Genomic DNA, 15,488 nt, shown 5'->3' with positions numbered 1-15,488 from the left:
TGTAGCTGAGTTAGTAACCACTGGAAATGGTCACCTTGGGTGAAAGGATCAGCTGAGCAGCTGCTCGGTGGGTGTGGCAGGTGGGGGGTTCTGGGCCTCTTGCAGCTTGGGTGGTTTATGGGAAATCAAGTATTTTGAGAGCTGGTGGCATCAGATGTCTTGGATACCAATGAAGCTACAGGGACCTGGGCCCAAGTCCCCGTTGTCAGGGACAGGATGGCAGTATGAGCCTGTTGAAAACTGAAGGAAGAAACTAGGAAATGGCACAGACTGAATCATGGGTAGGTGTGGTCTGCTGAGCCCAGCCTCTTCCCGGGACAGACTAGACTGCACTAGCAACTCCCTGATGGCAGACTAGACCTGCCCATCCCCATGGACTGGGGACTAGGGGACAGAGAAGGCCACCCTGGCCCTAAACTTCCCTCTCTTCTATCTAATCACAGATGAGACAAATTACTTCCAAGATTTGTCTACAGTTACCACTTTGCTGCCTTCTCAAATACCGCGGCAGAGTTATTCTTACTCAAACAAGAACACCTGATTATATTTTGTACATAGGCATGGCCCCAAATATCCCCTGAGATATTGCAGGAGATGGTGGGAGAATTTGGACCCATTTATATCCACAGAACCTTTGTGTTGGTGGAGCCTGAAGGTAAAATGAGGGTCATACAGGTCTCTAAGCAGTTGGTCACCCCAAGTCTAGCCAGGGACTTCAGTTAGACACTGGTGGTAGCAGACACTTTTGTCAGCTTAATCCTCCTTCTTGGTTACGGGTGCTCACTCCACTAACCCACAAGTTTACACAACCTAAAGACCATCTAAAGAAGAGCTTGTGAACCTCTGCTCCCAGTGCATGACCCAGAGGATAAAATTCACCGGCACAGCTCCATGCCAGTTATAAGGAAGACAGGTGCTTTGAGTCCAACCAGCAGTTACTGGATTCAACAGCAAGCCTCCTGTCCAGTGTAAACCACTGGGGTCAGTTTTGTGGAGGAACAAATGACTTTTGTGTTTACATCAAATTGCTGTGTACTGGTTTGAGCTCGCTGCACTCCGCCTCTGGAGATGGAATCTGGTTTTCCCACTGCACCCAAGCATGTTTTATTTCAATGTCCTTCAAAACCACCCTTCCTGAGTCAGGATGGCCCTCCAACTCTGTGCCAGAGATAAAGAGCACAAACAGCCAAAAAGCGAAGGCATCGTGTCCACTATTTATCTCACAAGATAAAGCTCTACCTGTATCTGCTACTTACATTCCTTCAAAGCACAGCTATGGTACATCACTCTGTGTATTGTGTGAAGACTGTCTTGTGTTTTCTATAGGGTTTACCTGGGAACTTAACCACGCCCCGTAGTTTAATAGTATATGCATGGGTAATATGAATTTATTACCTATGCAGTTTGGATTCTACTGTCTTTTACTAAGGGGCTGTTATACTGCCCTATCTTCTAAGCCAGGTAACTGCCATGACATTGGCTATGTCAGCTTGCATGATTGTCACAGATGGGCTTGTTGCCTTACGCTCTGTTAATGTCATTGGATCTCAGAAGGTGGCTGGTTTTTTTTTCCAGAGTAGAAAAGAAAGCTTAAGCAAGTTATGATGGAATGAGAACGTTATATAAGGTGTATATAAAATGTCATATTTTAAATTTCTGCTTAAATCAACCAAGTTATTGGGCTGCTATCTGTAACAATTACAAGGACTGGCTTAAGAAACACAATTATATGTCTAGTGCAAGCTTATTGAAATGTTAGGCTTTTGTTCAAGTTTTATCCAAATATTTCACAGTACCAGGTTGGTGTAATAATACAGATGTTTACTAACCATCCTTGGAGGCTATGGTAATGTGGGTGTGGTCAGACAGATAATAAGAGAGAATACCCCCACCCCATCCAGGGTTAGCTAGGTCTCAGGGGACTATGAGGCATATCTGTGGGGAGTCACCCATTCTCTTGTTCAAAGATACCATGAATTCTTTCTCTCTTGGACTGACACCTCCTTAGGTGCACCTTCTCTCAGTATGAAGCAAGTAGAATAGTCATTGCTCTTCCAGCAATTTGGTGAGCCTCTCTGAGAGGCGGGGAATGAAAGAGAGTTAAGGGGGCCATAGGTAAACTAACAAATCAAGAACAGGCTCTTTGGGATGGTAGCTTCTTGTTTCCAGAATTCATTGTGAGAAGAAACATCAGGAAGGCACAGGAGGCAGGTTTATGAACAGGACCTATAAGTACAGGGAGCCAGTGGCTGGCTGGAGTACCCAAGGGCCCTAGAAAATATCCAACTCAGTGTTCGTTTAGGGGCTATCAGCCTTAAGCCTTTCCCCTCTCTCTACAGCATGCTCTCCTGTCTTTCCGAGGTGTTCAGTTATCTGTCTGTGCCAGGGAATGAACCCAGAAATCCCCTAGGCTGGCATTATCCCTGGTGCATGGTGTGTTGTGTGGTATGTGTGCAGTGAGACTGTGGTACATGTTGTATAGAGAGGCACTAACCATGCCTTCACACTAAGGTAGATGTGGACCATGTTTGTGTGTATGTATGTGTGTTGTGGTATGTGGGGTGGTATGTATGTGATGTGGTGTGTGAGAGGCTGATGTATGTGTGGTTTGTGTATTACAGGTGAGCATGAATCAGATCATGAATCAGATGCTAAGGTAGAACAGAGCCTATTTGTTTGGTATAGGTAGGATATATGTTTTCATGTGTGTGGTGTGAGCCATGTGTACACGTAAAGCGTAAAGCACATCTTCACACTAAGGCAGAGACCAACCCTGTTGATTTAACCTTTGTTAAAAGCATCACAAATGATTTATTGTCTTTTCTTTTCTTTTTTTTTAGAAAGGAAAAACAAAGAATTCATCACCTCTGCTATGCCCACAGGTCAGGTATGCACAGGGCCCGGTGGAGAGTGGTGTGAGCTCCTGAGCTGGTAGCATCTGGGTTGTCCATGGGGTTTTTGCCCCTGGCTGTGCAATGCATGGCACCCTTAGCTGATAGGAAGGGAAACCCTGTGCCTGCATAGCTGGCTGCAGTTATGGAGATGAGAACGGGGAGGCTCTTGGGTCTACACACTCCAAATGTTCTTAATAGAAATAGTAACATAAAATCCAAATAGCTAGGGGAAGCCTACCCGAGTGTCCTTGAGAGTGACAGAGTGCTTGCGGAAGGCAAAGACCTACAGTTGGTACCCCCAGGCACTGGTGAGCTAAAGTGGCAGGCTATGTCCAGGGATTCTGTGCTGACCTTGGTTGGACCTTATGGAGACTGTGTAGTGTGTGAGCATCTCCTTCTGTGTGGTACTGGGTGATACAGTGCTGCAGGGATACGGATGGGGGAAAGGTCTCTGCTTAGGTTTCTTTTGGGATAGCAAGAAGGTGTGTGTGTGTGGGGGGGAGCCCAAGGTCTTAGGGTGTCACAGCCTTCACTGGCACTAGGGTCCCATTTGTAGCCCCTCATAAGGAGGACAGCCTGTGGTCACCTCTGGAGGGACCCCTGAGTCCCAGAGAGTGGCAGAAAGTGAGAGATATTGGGGTACAGTTGAGACACTCCCTCCCACAGACCAGCTTTGTGTCTCACATAGATGTCCTGGTCTGTGCCATCTTGTCTGGGACATGAGCATATGGACACTTGTCCCACCCTCTAATAGACAGACTGAGTGCTGGAGCTGTCCTGGGAGGGTCTGTCCTAGACATCTCCTCCTATATAGGCCACATTTCTTCCATAGGGTGAACTGTGGGTGCTGGTGGGTGTGCCAAGCAGCAGCAGCAGTGGACACTGAGATACCTGGACCTCACTCCAGGCCAGCCTGGGCTCTCTGGTGGGGCAGCAAGAATCTGGAGGTGGGAGGAGGGAGAGGAGGGTAAGGGAAGGGAATACTGACTTCAGTTTCAAGGCAAAAGGTGAATTGTGCCAGCTCACAGTGTCAACCTGTGCTGGGTCCCTGACTTGGCAGTGGGAGCAGGCAGCAGGCGACTCTAGGGCTACCTCTGCTGCGTTCTTTCTATGACCTTGAAAGGGCCACAAGTCTCTGGATCCTCTAGTTCATTTTACTGGGAGATGCTGCCCTCCCACCCCTATTCTGGTTGGTTCTACAAGGGTCCCTCAAACTATACGGCAGCTATGTGGATTCAGTTAATGTGCCTTTCTGGGGCCTGTAGCCTATTCTAGAGCCCAGACCTGGCCTGAAGCCAGTCATCAGCCTAGAAGCTGTGGAAGGGCACATCCTGCTGGACGGAGCAGGAATTGCATGTAAGGGTCTCTTCCTTTCTTGCCTCCAACCCCATAGCCCTGAGGGAAAAATCAGAGAGATATTTGACCCCCTAGGCCCAGCTCTGGGCATTCTGAAAGAGGGGTTCTGAGGGTGGGATTCTGATAAAACGTAGATGGCTTCTATTGCCTGGCCTTGAAAACAGAAAGCTAAAAGAAAGAACCTGCAAACTCAAATAGCTCTACCCGGGCAGGTATGTACACTGCAGTGGAGAGAGTGGCTGCCTGGAGGTGGTGTTGGGTAGGTCTGGCCCATAGACTTCCTGGCTCTGGGGTCCTCTGCAGGGATAGGGACTTCGGGGCCAGGGCTAAGCAGGTCTACAATTCTGGAGTGGGGGGGTGGCTGCAGGCTCACCCCAGAAATAGGCTGGTCCAGCCCCAGGCAGGAGAAGCCAGACCTGGGCTGCAGTGGCAAGTTGGAGCAGCCAGGGCAGCATGTTCAGGTCTAAGGACTGTGATGCCTCAGAGTCAAGGGTGGGGACTTTGTGTGGCACCACAGGCCCGTGTTCAGGTGGGTCATGTGTCGGCTGTCCCAGGATCCCATGGGCCAGCTGGGGCTGACAGGGAGAGGTATCTGTCCTCTGAGTGGGGACAGCTAGAGGAGTTGGCCTTTCCACAGGTCTCAGAGGGGTGTCATTCCAGCTGTACTTGTGGTCCTGCGCCCTCTATGGAGGAAGCAGGAGGAGAATGTCCTGGCCAGCTGGTGCCGTCAGCCCACCAGGTAGCTATGCATCTCACGAGAGTTGATGCTCAGGACCACACCTGAGTGGTTGCCTAGGGAACAGGAGAATGCAGCCCATTAGTGAGGTTGGTGGGAAACAGGTGACCTCAGCAGCACACAGGGCCAACATGCAGTGAGGTTCCCTCAGCCAGTGCTAGGTGCAGATGGAGGTGGGGTCTCCAGTGACCTATGTGCTGTCAGGAGGGAAGTGCCAGGTGCCACCGCAAGCAGTGGTCCAGAGGGCTGTGTAGTGAGGCACCCACTGACCTGTGTGAGGGCTACCCCTGGCATCGGCAGCAAGGGGGCACAGGAAGGGCTGAGGCTGGGCCCCCTCTTGGTAAAGAACACTGTGAATGGGGGATGGACCAGGAGGCAGGAAGAGAGATAGGGGACATGAGGAGGAGAGAGGGAGCACAATGATTGTCAGAGACCAGTTAATAAATGTCCCTGTGCGAGCTTCATTATGAGACCAAGCAACACTCTCCACAGAGTCTGTCTCACTGTCCTATTGTGTGCTCAAAATGGATGGCACTGGTTGGGGGGCGGGGCTGGTGCTATGCAGGCTGTAGGGGTCAGTATTTGACTTCCGGTACTACATGACTAGTCATGTGATTCTCCATAGGGGGCTTCACCTCCACCTAACAGCCCTGGTCAATCTCAGTCACCAGAGCACCATAGAGAAGGACTGTCATAAGCAGTGCCTAGTCCATGCCATGGGCCCCATTAACAGTGTCCTGGTACTGTTACTAGGAACTTCACAGCAGGAGGCTGTGGGATAGTTGGCCCCTGTCTTCCTGAGACCTCCACACCCTCTTGGCAGGGGCTATGACTTCTTTGAATGAGAGTAGGGGCCAGATATCTGGGCAGTGCTCAGGGCTGCAAGGCACAGGGCTATGCAAACAGGACTGGCACCCTCTTATGAATGATTCAAAGCCTGGGTTCCAGTTACCTGTCTACAAGTACCTGGAGGATGCAGGCTTTGATGCACACTGACCTGGTTGGGATCCAGGGCCAGCTACTGGCATCTAGCTGTGCTACCCTGGGTGACTGAAGACTCCACTGGGTCAGTAATTCTCAAGGTAGGAGCCATCATGGCTTGAGGGCCAACAGACTGGGATACGTGTGGTATTTAAAGTACATGCTGTTACTTGACAGCTAACCTTGACAGTGCTGTGTGCCACACTCTGTCTAGACACCCCAGCAGAATGCTCACAGCCACTGAAGGTGAGTAGACTTCGGTGTCCACCACCAAAGGGGAATGGGTAGGGCCTGTTTGGGACAGAGATTCAGGGCAGTAGAACTCTGATTAGTCCTGGACACTGTTCCAGCTAAGAAGCCATGGCATAGAGAAAATGACAGAGGTGTGTCACAGCCAAGGTGACAAGCCTGGGCCTCTCTTTCTGGTCATGACAGGAATGGAAAGTCACCTTGGGGAAAATCCTGTGTAAACTGTGAAGTGCTGTCCCAAGGGTCCATGCCCAGGAAGCTTATGAACTCTGCATTTGCAATAAGCAGCTGGTGGGAGGGTGAGGGAGGACGGGGGTGGGAGGTGTCCTCCTGTGAGGGAGCTTCCTGTCTTTATGGCAGCTGTGCAAGCTGGCCACCCACAGCAAGGAGCAGCTCCTTCAGCCTGCAGCCTCTGGCTTCATCCTGTACAGCCCTGGGGACCTATCTTTCCTATGCCAGGACTCATGGCCCAGAGAGACTCTCTAGCAGGGCTGGACTGGCCCGTGTCCCCTGGGCTCGGATGGAACCCTCTATGGTGGGGGCACACAGGGCCACCATGCTCCAGTTCTTACCCTGCATGGCGCTCTGGGCATCCTCACTGTGGCTCACGGGACTTGTCATCTCCTGTTCCTTCTCATTGTGCATCTGGGCGTACACCGTCCTGCCTGGACGTTTCCTGCTGGTCAGAGATACAGCTCAGCTCTGAATGAGCCCATGGCCCCAAGTATGGACAGTGCCGCACAAGATTGTTCCCTGGGGAGCCGACCCTCCAGCATGCTCCCCAAGCCCATGTTCTGCTGCCCACAGCTAGTTGCAACCCACCCACCCATTTTTTTTTAAAGATTTATTTATTTAATGTATCTGAGTCCAATGTAGCTGTCTTCAGACACACCAGAAGAGGGCATCAGAGCCCATTACAGCTGATTGTGAACTACCATGTGGTTGCTGGGAATTGAGTTCAGGATCTCTGGAAGGGCAGTCAGTGCTCTTAAGTGCTGAGCCATCTCTCCAGCCCAGCAACCTACCCATTCTTTATCCAGGCATGCTATAACTGCTGAAGCACCATCATCTTTGTCTCCCTGTGTCTGGCAATTAGGACAATAACACACACACACACACACACACACACACACACACACACATACACACACACACACAGTGCTGACCCAGTCCTGAGGGGCACTTGTTGAATTCTGTCCACAGAGACTTCCTGAGACTTCTCTTTCTAGTCCAGGCCCCAGGGGAACAGAGGGTGAGAGACCACACCCTGCCCCACTAGGACTGGGCACATTGCCACAGGAAAGGGCCCTTGTGTTGAGAATAATCCCATTAACTCCAGACAACCAGAAAGGTCTAGGCCCATTCAGAGACAAGAACCACAACCAGAAAGGTCATAGACCCATTTAGAGACAAGAAAACTGAGGCCTAGGGCATGGTGGTGGCTGGAGCTTGAGGAGGCATGTGTAGGTAGACATATTTAGTCCCTTGAGGAAGAGAGAGTAACTAGTTGTACCTAGAGTATGTATGGGCCATGTGCCCTTCACGAAGGGACACACAAGTGATGGATTTATGTCAAGGACGGTGGCCCTATCTGTCATTATAGACAGTGCTAGGGAGAAACAGACCTTTTGGGGCTTGAGATCACTGAGTGGCTTAGCATCTCAGTGCTGGGGACAGTGTCAGTTAGCACACAGTCAGCCCCCAGTTTCTATGCCTAGGCAGAACTTAAGGCCCAGATGGATGAAAAGACAGATGAACAGGGAGGAAGAACCCAGCACTTTTCCTCTACTGACAGCTCAGAATTCCACTGTCTTGCCCTGCCTTTTCCCCTGGGGTGGCCTGGAGCTTGTGGGAAGGGGTATTTGGCCCCTGCCTGAGCTCTCTGTTTCTATGGCAACATATCCTTCTCCTCCAACCTCAAAGCCTTAGCTGGTTCAGAAAGATAGCCTTGGGCCTGGGGATGTTGGGCCAGCCTCATACTGGACATATCTGCCCCCACCCCTATTGGCGCATGACAGGCAGTGTTCTGTCATTTGGGCCACATGAGGCACACTGAGGGGAAGGCTATAGACACACTACTAGACACCCGGGGAATCTGAAGGGTGGGGCTGACATATCACCCACAGGGACCAGCTTCATCTACCCCAGGGAAGCTCACTGCTTCCCTCTAAGTGACCACCTACAGTCCTGCATGCCCCACACAGGATGGGGCCAAGCCCAGAGGAATACCCATACTCACTTTGGCATCCACCCACAGGGAAATCTAGAAGCATCCATCTGCTTGGACATGGGCATCACACCTTGTCCCCGGGCTTTGTCCTCCACTTACCCCTCTACCCAGGGCTCATATACCACCACCCTGGAGTCATGCAAGGCAGGAATACTGCCCAGCTGGCTTCCCCCCACCTCAGTCTCCTCCTTGGAGACTCTTGTAGACAATGACACTACAGCTCAGAGGAGAACACCTTTATCTGAGGCAAGCCTCTGGCAGGGCAGCATCTGGGCAGATCTCTGAGGTATTCTCAGTGCCAGTCCCTTCAAGGGCTGCCTGCTCCTTAGCTAGGTCCTGGCCCTGCAGGATGAAGGGTGCTAGAGGCAGAGGTGTCTGAGGTCTTGTCACATTGCCTTGTAGCATAGTGTTCCAAGGGTGTGCCTGCTGGAGGGTGAAAAATAGCAGGCATAGGGCCTTGAATCAGGTGGGTTTCACAAGGGGGCGCTGCTGGCTGTCTGCCTCTTGGCAGCACCACCATGGTTATCACCAACCACCTTGCACTTGTGTCTGTAGAATGGACCTGTACCTTCCCATGATCATCACTCCAGGTCTCCTTCCCCGGAGCCCAGGGAGAGGACTGTCAGCACTCAGCCCTTCTCTGCACACTGACATAGCAGCAGGGACATAGCTGGCCTCTATCATCCCTGGAGCTATCCCATGGTCACTGGGAGGACAGGCCACAGAGGGAAGGGCACTGAAGTTCTGTATAGAAGACACAGGGTCTCCCAGAACCCCTTGGAGTTGGTCTCTGTGCCCTTGGGTCACTGGGAGCCCCTGTGGCAGCCATGGCTGAGATATGGGAAGTCAGGAGGCAGAGGTACACCGGCAAATCCTGCCCCATTGTCCTTGGACTTGAACTGTGCCTCCTTATCGTGAGGGCAAACAGTATCCCCTCCATGGAGGGTGATTGAAGGAGAAGATGCTCTGGGTCTGTGCAGAGGACCAGGCTGAGCAGAAGGGAGCCTGAGAGCTTCCTGGTCACCAGTGCAGGGGAGAACTCACACCGCCCTCCTCCATGACCTGTGGAAGCCACCTCTGGGGCCATAGGTCAAGACTGCCAGGGGCCTTACCTTTTGAACTTGTAGAGGATGAATGCTCCTACTGCAAAGAGCCCAATGACAAAGAGGACCACCACGGCCCAGTAGCCACCACTGCCACCTGGCCTCTGAGGACCTATAAGGAGAGAAACAGGAGGAGCAGTTGTGGGCTGGTTGTCCCCAGCCCGGGGCCTGGATGAGCCTACTTCAAGTTGTCCAGTGGGCCCTGCTCATGTGGCTGAGTGTACAGCAGGTTATGAAGGATAACAACACAACACGAGGCCTTAGAGGACAGGCCTCCCTTTCTGACAGAGTCCTATTATAACCCACTTTGGTTGGGTTTGGTTGGGAGAGCTGCCCCCTACCCCCTACTTCTACACTGGTTTTAAGTGAATCAGCAGGTTCCTGATGGCTGTGGAAGCTGCTTCCAGACAGGTCAAGCCAGATGGTGAGGCCTGGAACTGGCTGTGTAGGGGTTGGTGCATCTAGCCAGAGATGTCCCAGCCAGAAGGGTCACTAGCAGCTAGATAAAAGCCCATTTGAATCCTACAGTCACTTATAGCATTCAAGGGCTTGGGCCCATGCCCACCCTGCCCCAGGGAGGACCGAAGCCAGGTCTGTCACCTGCATCTGTGTCCCTCAGCTCCACCAGGATACGAAGCCCTCCTCGAAGGATAAAGCTGACCCTGTGAGAGTTCAGTGCCTGCTGCACAGCTGCCAGTCTCTGAAAGCAAAGGAGAGTTCTGGGGCCTGGAGTCCTGGAGTCCCTTGGGACTGGGAAGGGATGTGGCCTGATACTCATTGTCCTCATCCGGGAATGGCATGAGAGCCCACCAGCCAGGTTTACTAGAAGCCACTGATGGCACAGGAAGCTCTGCTGCCAGCAAGCCCTCATTCCATTGCAGAACAGACAGAAGTGTCTCAGTGTGTCAGGCTGGAGGACCTGCAGTGCTCCACAAGTCCCCACCCTGGTCAATGAGGTCAGCGAAGCTTTCAGGAAGTGGATGACCACAAAGATGAGATGGGGCAGAGCATCCTACGTACGAGGGGACTCAGGAGGGCAGATGGCATAGGAGACTCTGGGGGAGCACAACGCCCTGCTCAAGATCCCCGTAACGTGGCCAGCAGGTGAGGCTCAAGGCACACATCAGAGCTTGTCACCGTCTGTATGTTGCTGCCTTATCAGTCACTGCCCAGGGCCCAGTATGGACACCTAGCTGTACCCTCTGACACTCATTTCTATGTGGCTTATGTCTTTGGGATTCTGACCTTACGCTAAATCCACTGGGGCAGAGCCAGAAGCTATGCCAGGCCCAGAATCCCAGCCTTTGGAGGAGAGAAGGCTTTGCCTCCATCTGGATACTCACTATAGGTTCACTCTTGCATGCTAACACCAGGTGGTCAGCCTAGTGCTTAGCTAACTACCACTGTCCCAAATGGGGCAAGGTATCCCAAAGGCTACTCAGCACTCAACATTTGGGGACCTCTCTGTAGTGGGATATTCCCCCCAGCCCCCAACTCCGGGTACATTTGCAATAAAGCTTGGTAATTTGGGAGGAGCTAATGTGAGAGGAGAGAAGAGTGGGGAGGAGAAGGTAGGCAGAGTGAGGAGAGGAGAGAGGGAGGAGGAGGAGGAGAGAAGATGGCAGCAGATGTCCGAGTATCTCTAGCAGTCTAAGGTAGTTATTGATATCAAGGTTAGGTAATTGGGCTTACAATTCTAATTGTGTGGGCATCTTGTTAACTGAGCATTTCCAAATATATAAATATTAGATAATCTTTAAGCATTAAGAGTCTTCATTCTACCGGGAACCACGGGCATGGCGGGTATTGTCTGGGGTTCAGTTGAGCTTTGTGGAGACAGCGTGGTAGGTTGGCAGTCATCCCCCACGCCGGCGTCTCGTGGGTACCAGGCCGGTGTTTCTAGATAGCCGGAGCCTCAGTCCAGAGCCGGAGCCACGGGAAAATGGCAGTGTCTGAGAACAAGCCGGACTGGGCACTGTTTTTTAAATATTACCCACAACACCTCTCTGATGACAGTTCCCAAGGTGCTCCCTGTCAAGACACTTCATGGAGGATGTACTAGGATTCCTGCGCTGAATTTTGTCTTGCCTGTAGCCTGAGGCCAGAGTCTCCCTCAGTGTTCACCCATGTGTCCCAGTGCTTCTGGCACTGAAGTGGAGGTTACATGATGGCTCCAGACAATGATGTGAGAGACTGAAGACTATCCCCACAATCCTGGTCTAGCCTCCTCCCCCTGGAAGCTGCCTATCTCATGAACCTTGGATGCTGTCAAGTGTGGAGCCACAGGCAGATGGTGGTTCCTTGGGTCAGACAGCTGTCTAGTAAGAATTAAACCTTTAAGTGATGCCCCACAGAGATGTGGTTGTCAGGAGTGACTCCCCTGGACTCCCAGCCACGCAGCCCTGCTATGCCATGATCATACCTTGTCACTTGTGAGGCTCCTTTTCCTTGTAGGCCTAGGAGGAGGCAGAAGCACATACAGATCCGCTATGGTGGGCAGCCCTGGCTTTACCACAGTCACTAGCAGCTCCTCTGGGATGCTGGTCTCCTGTGGGGACAGGCAGGACACGTGGCTCCTCTTCTGTTCTTCATCCTTTGCCATGAGCTAGATTCCCAGGATGGTCTGCTCTCTCTTCCTGGCCTAGGTATATCCTGGTCACCTGTCCTGACCTATACTCCTGACCCTCGGCCCCTCATGGGTTCAGGCTGTGGCCCTAACGGTGCTTCACCTGCCCGGGCATGCCTTTTCAAGCATGTCCCCATCCTGAGCCTGGAGCAGGCTAGTGTGCCCTGTTCTTGAGATGACATGAGGCCCTGCTGACTCTCACAGTCTGCCCCTGCTCCCTAGCCTAACCATATACCTGTACAGCCTGATGCTTGCCAGTTTCAGCTCCTCGGCAGCCCCCCTCTCTTCTGGGAGTCCCACTCCACATACCATGAGCTAAAATGCTGCTAGTCCTTCAACACCCAGCACAGTTCACCAGCACTATCTACGGGATGAGGGAAGTGGGGTCAGGGTGGATTTCTGCCTGAGGTAGTCTTAGGTGAAGCTGGAGAGCTCTCAGAGCTGTGGCCCAGTGGAGGAGGGGGACTTACAGTGTTTTTGCTGTGAATGACAATGTCCCTTCCTTTGAGATATCCAGCTGCGAGTGGCCAATCCAGCACACCAACCCATCATTTCCCAGCAGCCCCTAGCTTGTCCTACCCTTGCTCAGCCCACAAACCACACCATGGCTGAGGATAGGATTGAAACTCAAGCCGCAGGGCACCTTGGAGAGAAGTCGGGTGACCACCAGTCCCACGTCTTCCCTCCATTCAGGCGTGTTGGGGTTAAAGGCATCCAGGTCCCTGGAGAACTGCAGAGGCACCACCTGGAACTGATCTGGAAGAGGGCAGAGTGGAGCCTGTGAGGCCTGGGTTGGGGCTGGGACCCTACTCAAGGTAGCACATGCAGATGGTCCAGAGAGCCCCACTTCTACCCCCAACATCCCAGCTCTGTGTTTGGAAGATGAGAGCCCTCCTCTTGTGTCTCTAAGTGCCTGGCATGCACTGATGGTGGCAGTGACTACCTGTGAGGGAGCATGGCACTGCATGCACATGCTGCATGAGATCTGCTCCTCAACTCACAGGAGCACACCCTCTGATGTCATACTTCCTCAAGGACCCATGGACTTCAGTTCACTGGTCACCCCAGATCAAGAGTCCCATGAGGTCAGAGGCCCTGTACCGCCGGCCGCACTGGCTTCCTTCGCCTTTCTCTCTTACAGAGTGGGAAACAGCTCTGCTGGGTGGAGGGCTCAGGGGACAGTGTTTTGTGAACTGTGACCCAACATCCTATGGTGTGGGAAGTCCCAGGTCCATGTAAAGGGAGAACCAGCCCAGGGCATCCCCACCCCTCAGCAGGCCCCTAATGTGACTGATGGCTGTGGTTCATGGCAGAGGACATTCCTAAGACAAATGAGTTTCAATTAGGCTGAAGGAGTAATGTGCATTGGGGGGACCCCTCCTCCTCCAGACATATTTTATTGAGGGGCTCAGATCCCTGGGGACCCCAAATCAGTGATTGCCATCCCTAGGTCCTCTTCTGGACCATCCTTAGAGTGGTAAGTGCAAGTGGAGAGGCCTGTGGAGGTCCCAACATCAAGCTCGCCTGTTCTTGGTAAATAACTATGCAACAGACTCACTAGTCTCATGAGACACTTTATAGAGGGGAGACTGGAGCCAGAGAGTCTGGAACACTTCAATAAGGCCACATAGCCAGTCACAGAACCCAAATCCACCTGGACTCTGCAACCTCAGGCTCTCCAGGAGTGAGCAGGCCCTCTGCAGCCATGTACCCACCCATGCTGGCCTGTGTAGGGAGTCAGGGGACAGCTCACCGAGCACACGGATGAGCCTGGAGTCCTGAAGCACTGAGTTCCCACAGGCAGCTTGCACTGTCACACGCACGTCCCCAGCATCCGTAAACCTTGTGGTCACCGAGTTGTCCAAGGAAAGCAGAGGCTGTAGGCACACGCGGGGGTCAGGCCTCTCCGGCAGGATGGAGGGCCATGGGGACATTGGCCCTTGGACTACTGTCAGGGCCACAGTGGGACTGTGCTGGTCCTGGTTCTCACCAACAAGTGGGTAGCTGGAGGCTTCTGCTCTGGCAGTGTCTGGGAGGTGTGGGGGAAGGGCCTAGAACACCCTAGCTCTAAGCTGGTCTGGGAGCATGTCCTACCTTCATAGCACAGCACATCCTTCTAGACTCTAGAATCTAGAGGCTGCCTGTGGCCTCCTATAGAGTCTTTGGGTTATCTGCTAGGCAGTCACAGGTCAGGCTTTGAGCCTCAATCCAATTCTGTTCAATGTCTCACCCACAGTCCTGCCCCAGCTGAAGCTCAGGTCCTGCTCAGTGGCTGGAGGCAGCCATCCTCATCGTGGATGAGTGGTGACATCTCCTGGGTCAGGCCATACTCTTATATAAACAAGACTATGGGAGGTGAGATGGGGCGTGGAGTGTTCAGGTGGCAAGGCTACACAGAGCTTCAAACCCAGAACCCCTGGTTGCTCTAGAGACCTCTCACCGGAAGAGGCAGGGCCTGCACTTGAAGCCCCTCCCTTCTCTTAGCCCCTGTGTCAGGGCTTCTGAGGGGCTGTAGGGCTACAGCATCCTGAGTGAGGAAACAGATCCCCTCCGTGGGTCCTAAGGATGGACAGTCTCACCCACCCCTCATCAAACGCTCTGCCGCTTCATTGTGTCTCCTGCTCAAGAACTGTCCATGGCTCCCCAGGATCACAGTCCAGGAAGGCTTCCCTGACCACTCCACTAAAGAGAGCCTCCCCTGAGCCCTCCTATGGCACGTCCAGTCAACTTCCAGTCAACCACTCTATCCCATATCTTTCACAGGACTATCCAGGGGCTTTTCAGGCGGACCCACTAGCAGATGTTCAGGGTGGCTAATGAGTGACAGAAGACCAGAGCCTGTTCTTTTCAGTGGCCACACACTGTGCCCTGGAGCCAGGATCTGAGGGCAGCACCCTGCCCCCTGCCCCACCAGATGGCAGTCTATGGGAGAGGGCCTGAGAAGGCCGTAGGATGTACCTGCAAGCTATGGCCGATCCACCAGTAGAAGACAGTGAGGTTGGGGTTCAAGGGTAACAGCACAGCTGTGAGGTTCACTTCCTGGTTGATGCCAATGACAGGGACTACCTCGAGGTAGAGGGCCTGGAGAGGAGCTGAAGAGTTCCCCCAAAGTTCAGGGTTAGGGGACAGTGAGGCACAGAACTTTTCAGTGACTGTTTACTAGTCATTATCCCTATCAGATTTACTGGTACCATTGACACCATGATCACCATCACTACCATCATCAAAACGGCCATCAGCACCATGACCACCTACCACCACCTACCACCACCTACCACCACCTACCACCACCTCCCACCACCTCCCACCACCT

The 15,488-nt window shown here is 52.7% G+C and overlaps 1 protein-coding gene across 1 annotated transcript in view; it reads right to left on the bottom strand.

Moving 5' to 3' along the window:
• Positions 1 to 2,780: 2,780 nt before the first annotated feature.
• The window catches only part of Sorcs2 (sortilin related VPS10 domain containing receptor 2), a 224,583-nt gene continuing 211,875 nt past the window's right edge, over positions 2,781 to 15,488 (bottom strand). Inside the window, exons 20-27 of the mRNA XM_028758294.1 lie at positions 15,134 to 15,267; positions 13,929 to 14,052; positions 12,819 to 12,931; positions 11,972 to 12,097; positions 10,150 to 10,249; positions 9,559 to 9,661; positions 6,789 to 6,895; positions 2,781 to 5,042 (exon numbers count right to left, since the gene is read on the bottom strand). Of these exons, the coding sequence (XP_028614127.1) occupies positions 4,978 to 5,042; positions 6,789 to 6,895; positions 9,559 to 9,661; positions 10,150 to 10,249; positions 11,972 to 12,097; positions 12,819 to 12,931; positions 13,929 to 14,052; positions 15,134 to 15,267 (872 nt within the window). The 3' untranslated portion in view covers positions 2,781 to 4,977. The remainder of the gene's footprint in view (positions 5,043 to 6,788; positions 6,896 to 9,558; positions 9,662 to 10,149; positions 10,250 to 11,971; positions 12,098 to 12,818; positions 12,932 to 13,928; positions 14,053 to 15,133; positions 15,268 to 15,488) is intronic.

The sequence above is a fragment of the Grammomys surdaster genome, unplaced genomic scaffold (genome assembly GCF_004785775.1).
Source record: "Grammomys surdaster isolate TR1022 unplaced genomic scaffold, NIH_TR_1.0 126187, whole genome shotgun sequence".
Classification (NCBI taxonomy): Eukaryota; Metazoa; Chordata; class Mammalia; order Rodentia; family Muridae; genus Grammomys; species Grammomys surdaster.
The sequence above is the reverse complement of the archived record's forward strand: the minus strand, read 5'-3'. Positions and strand labels throughout refer to the sequence as shown.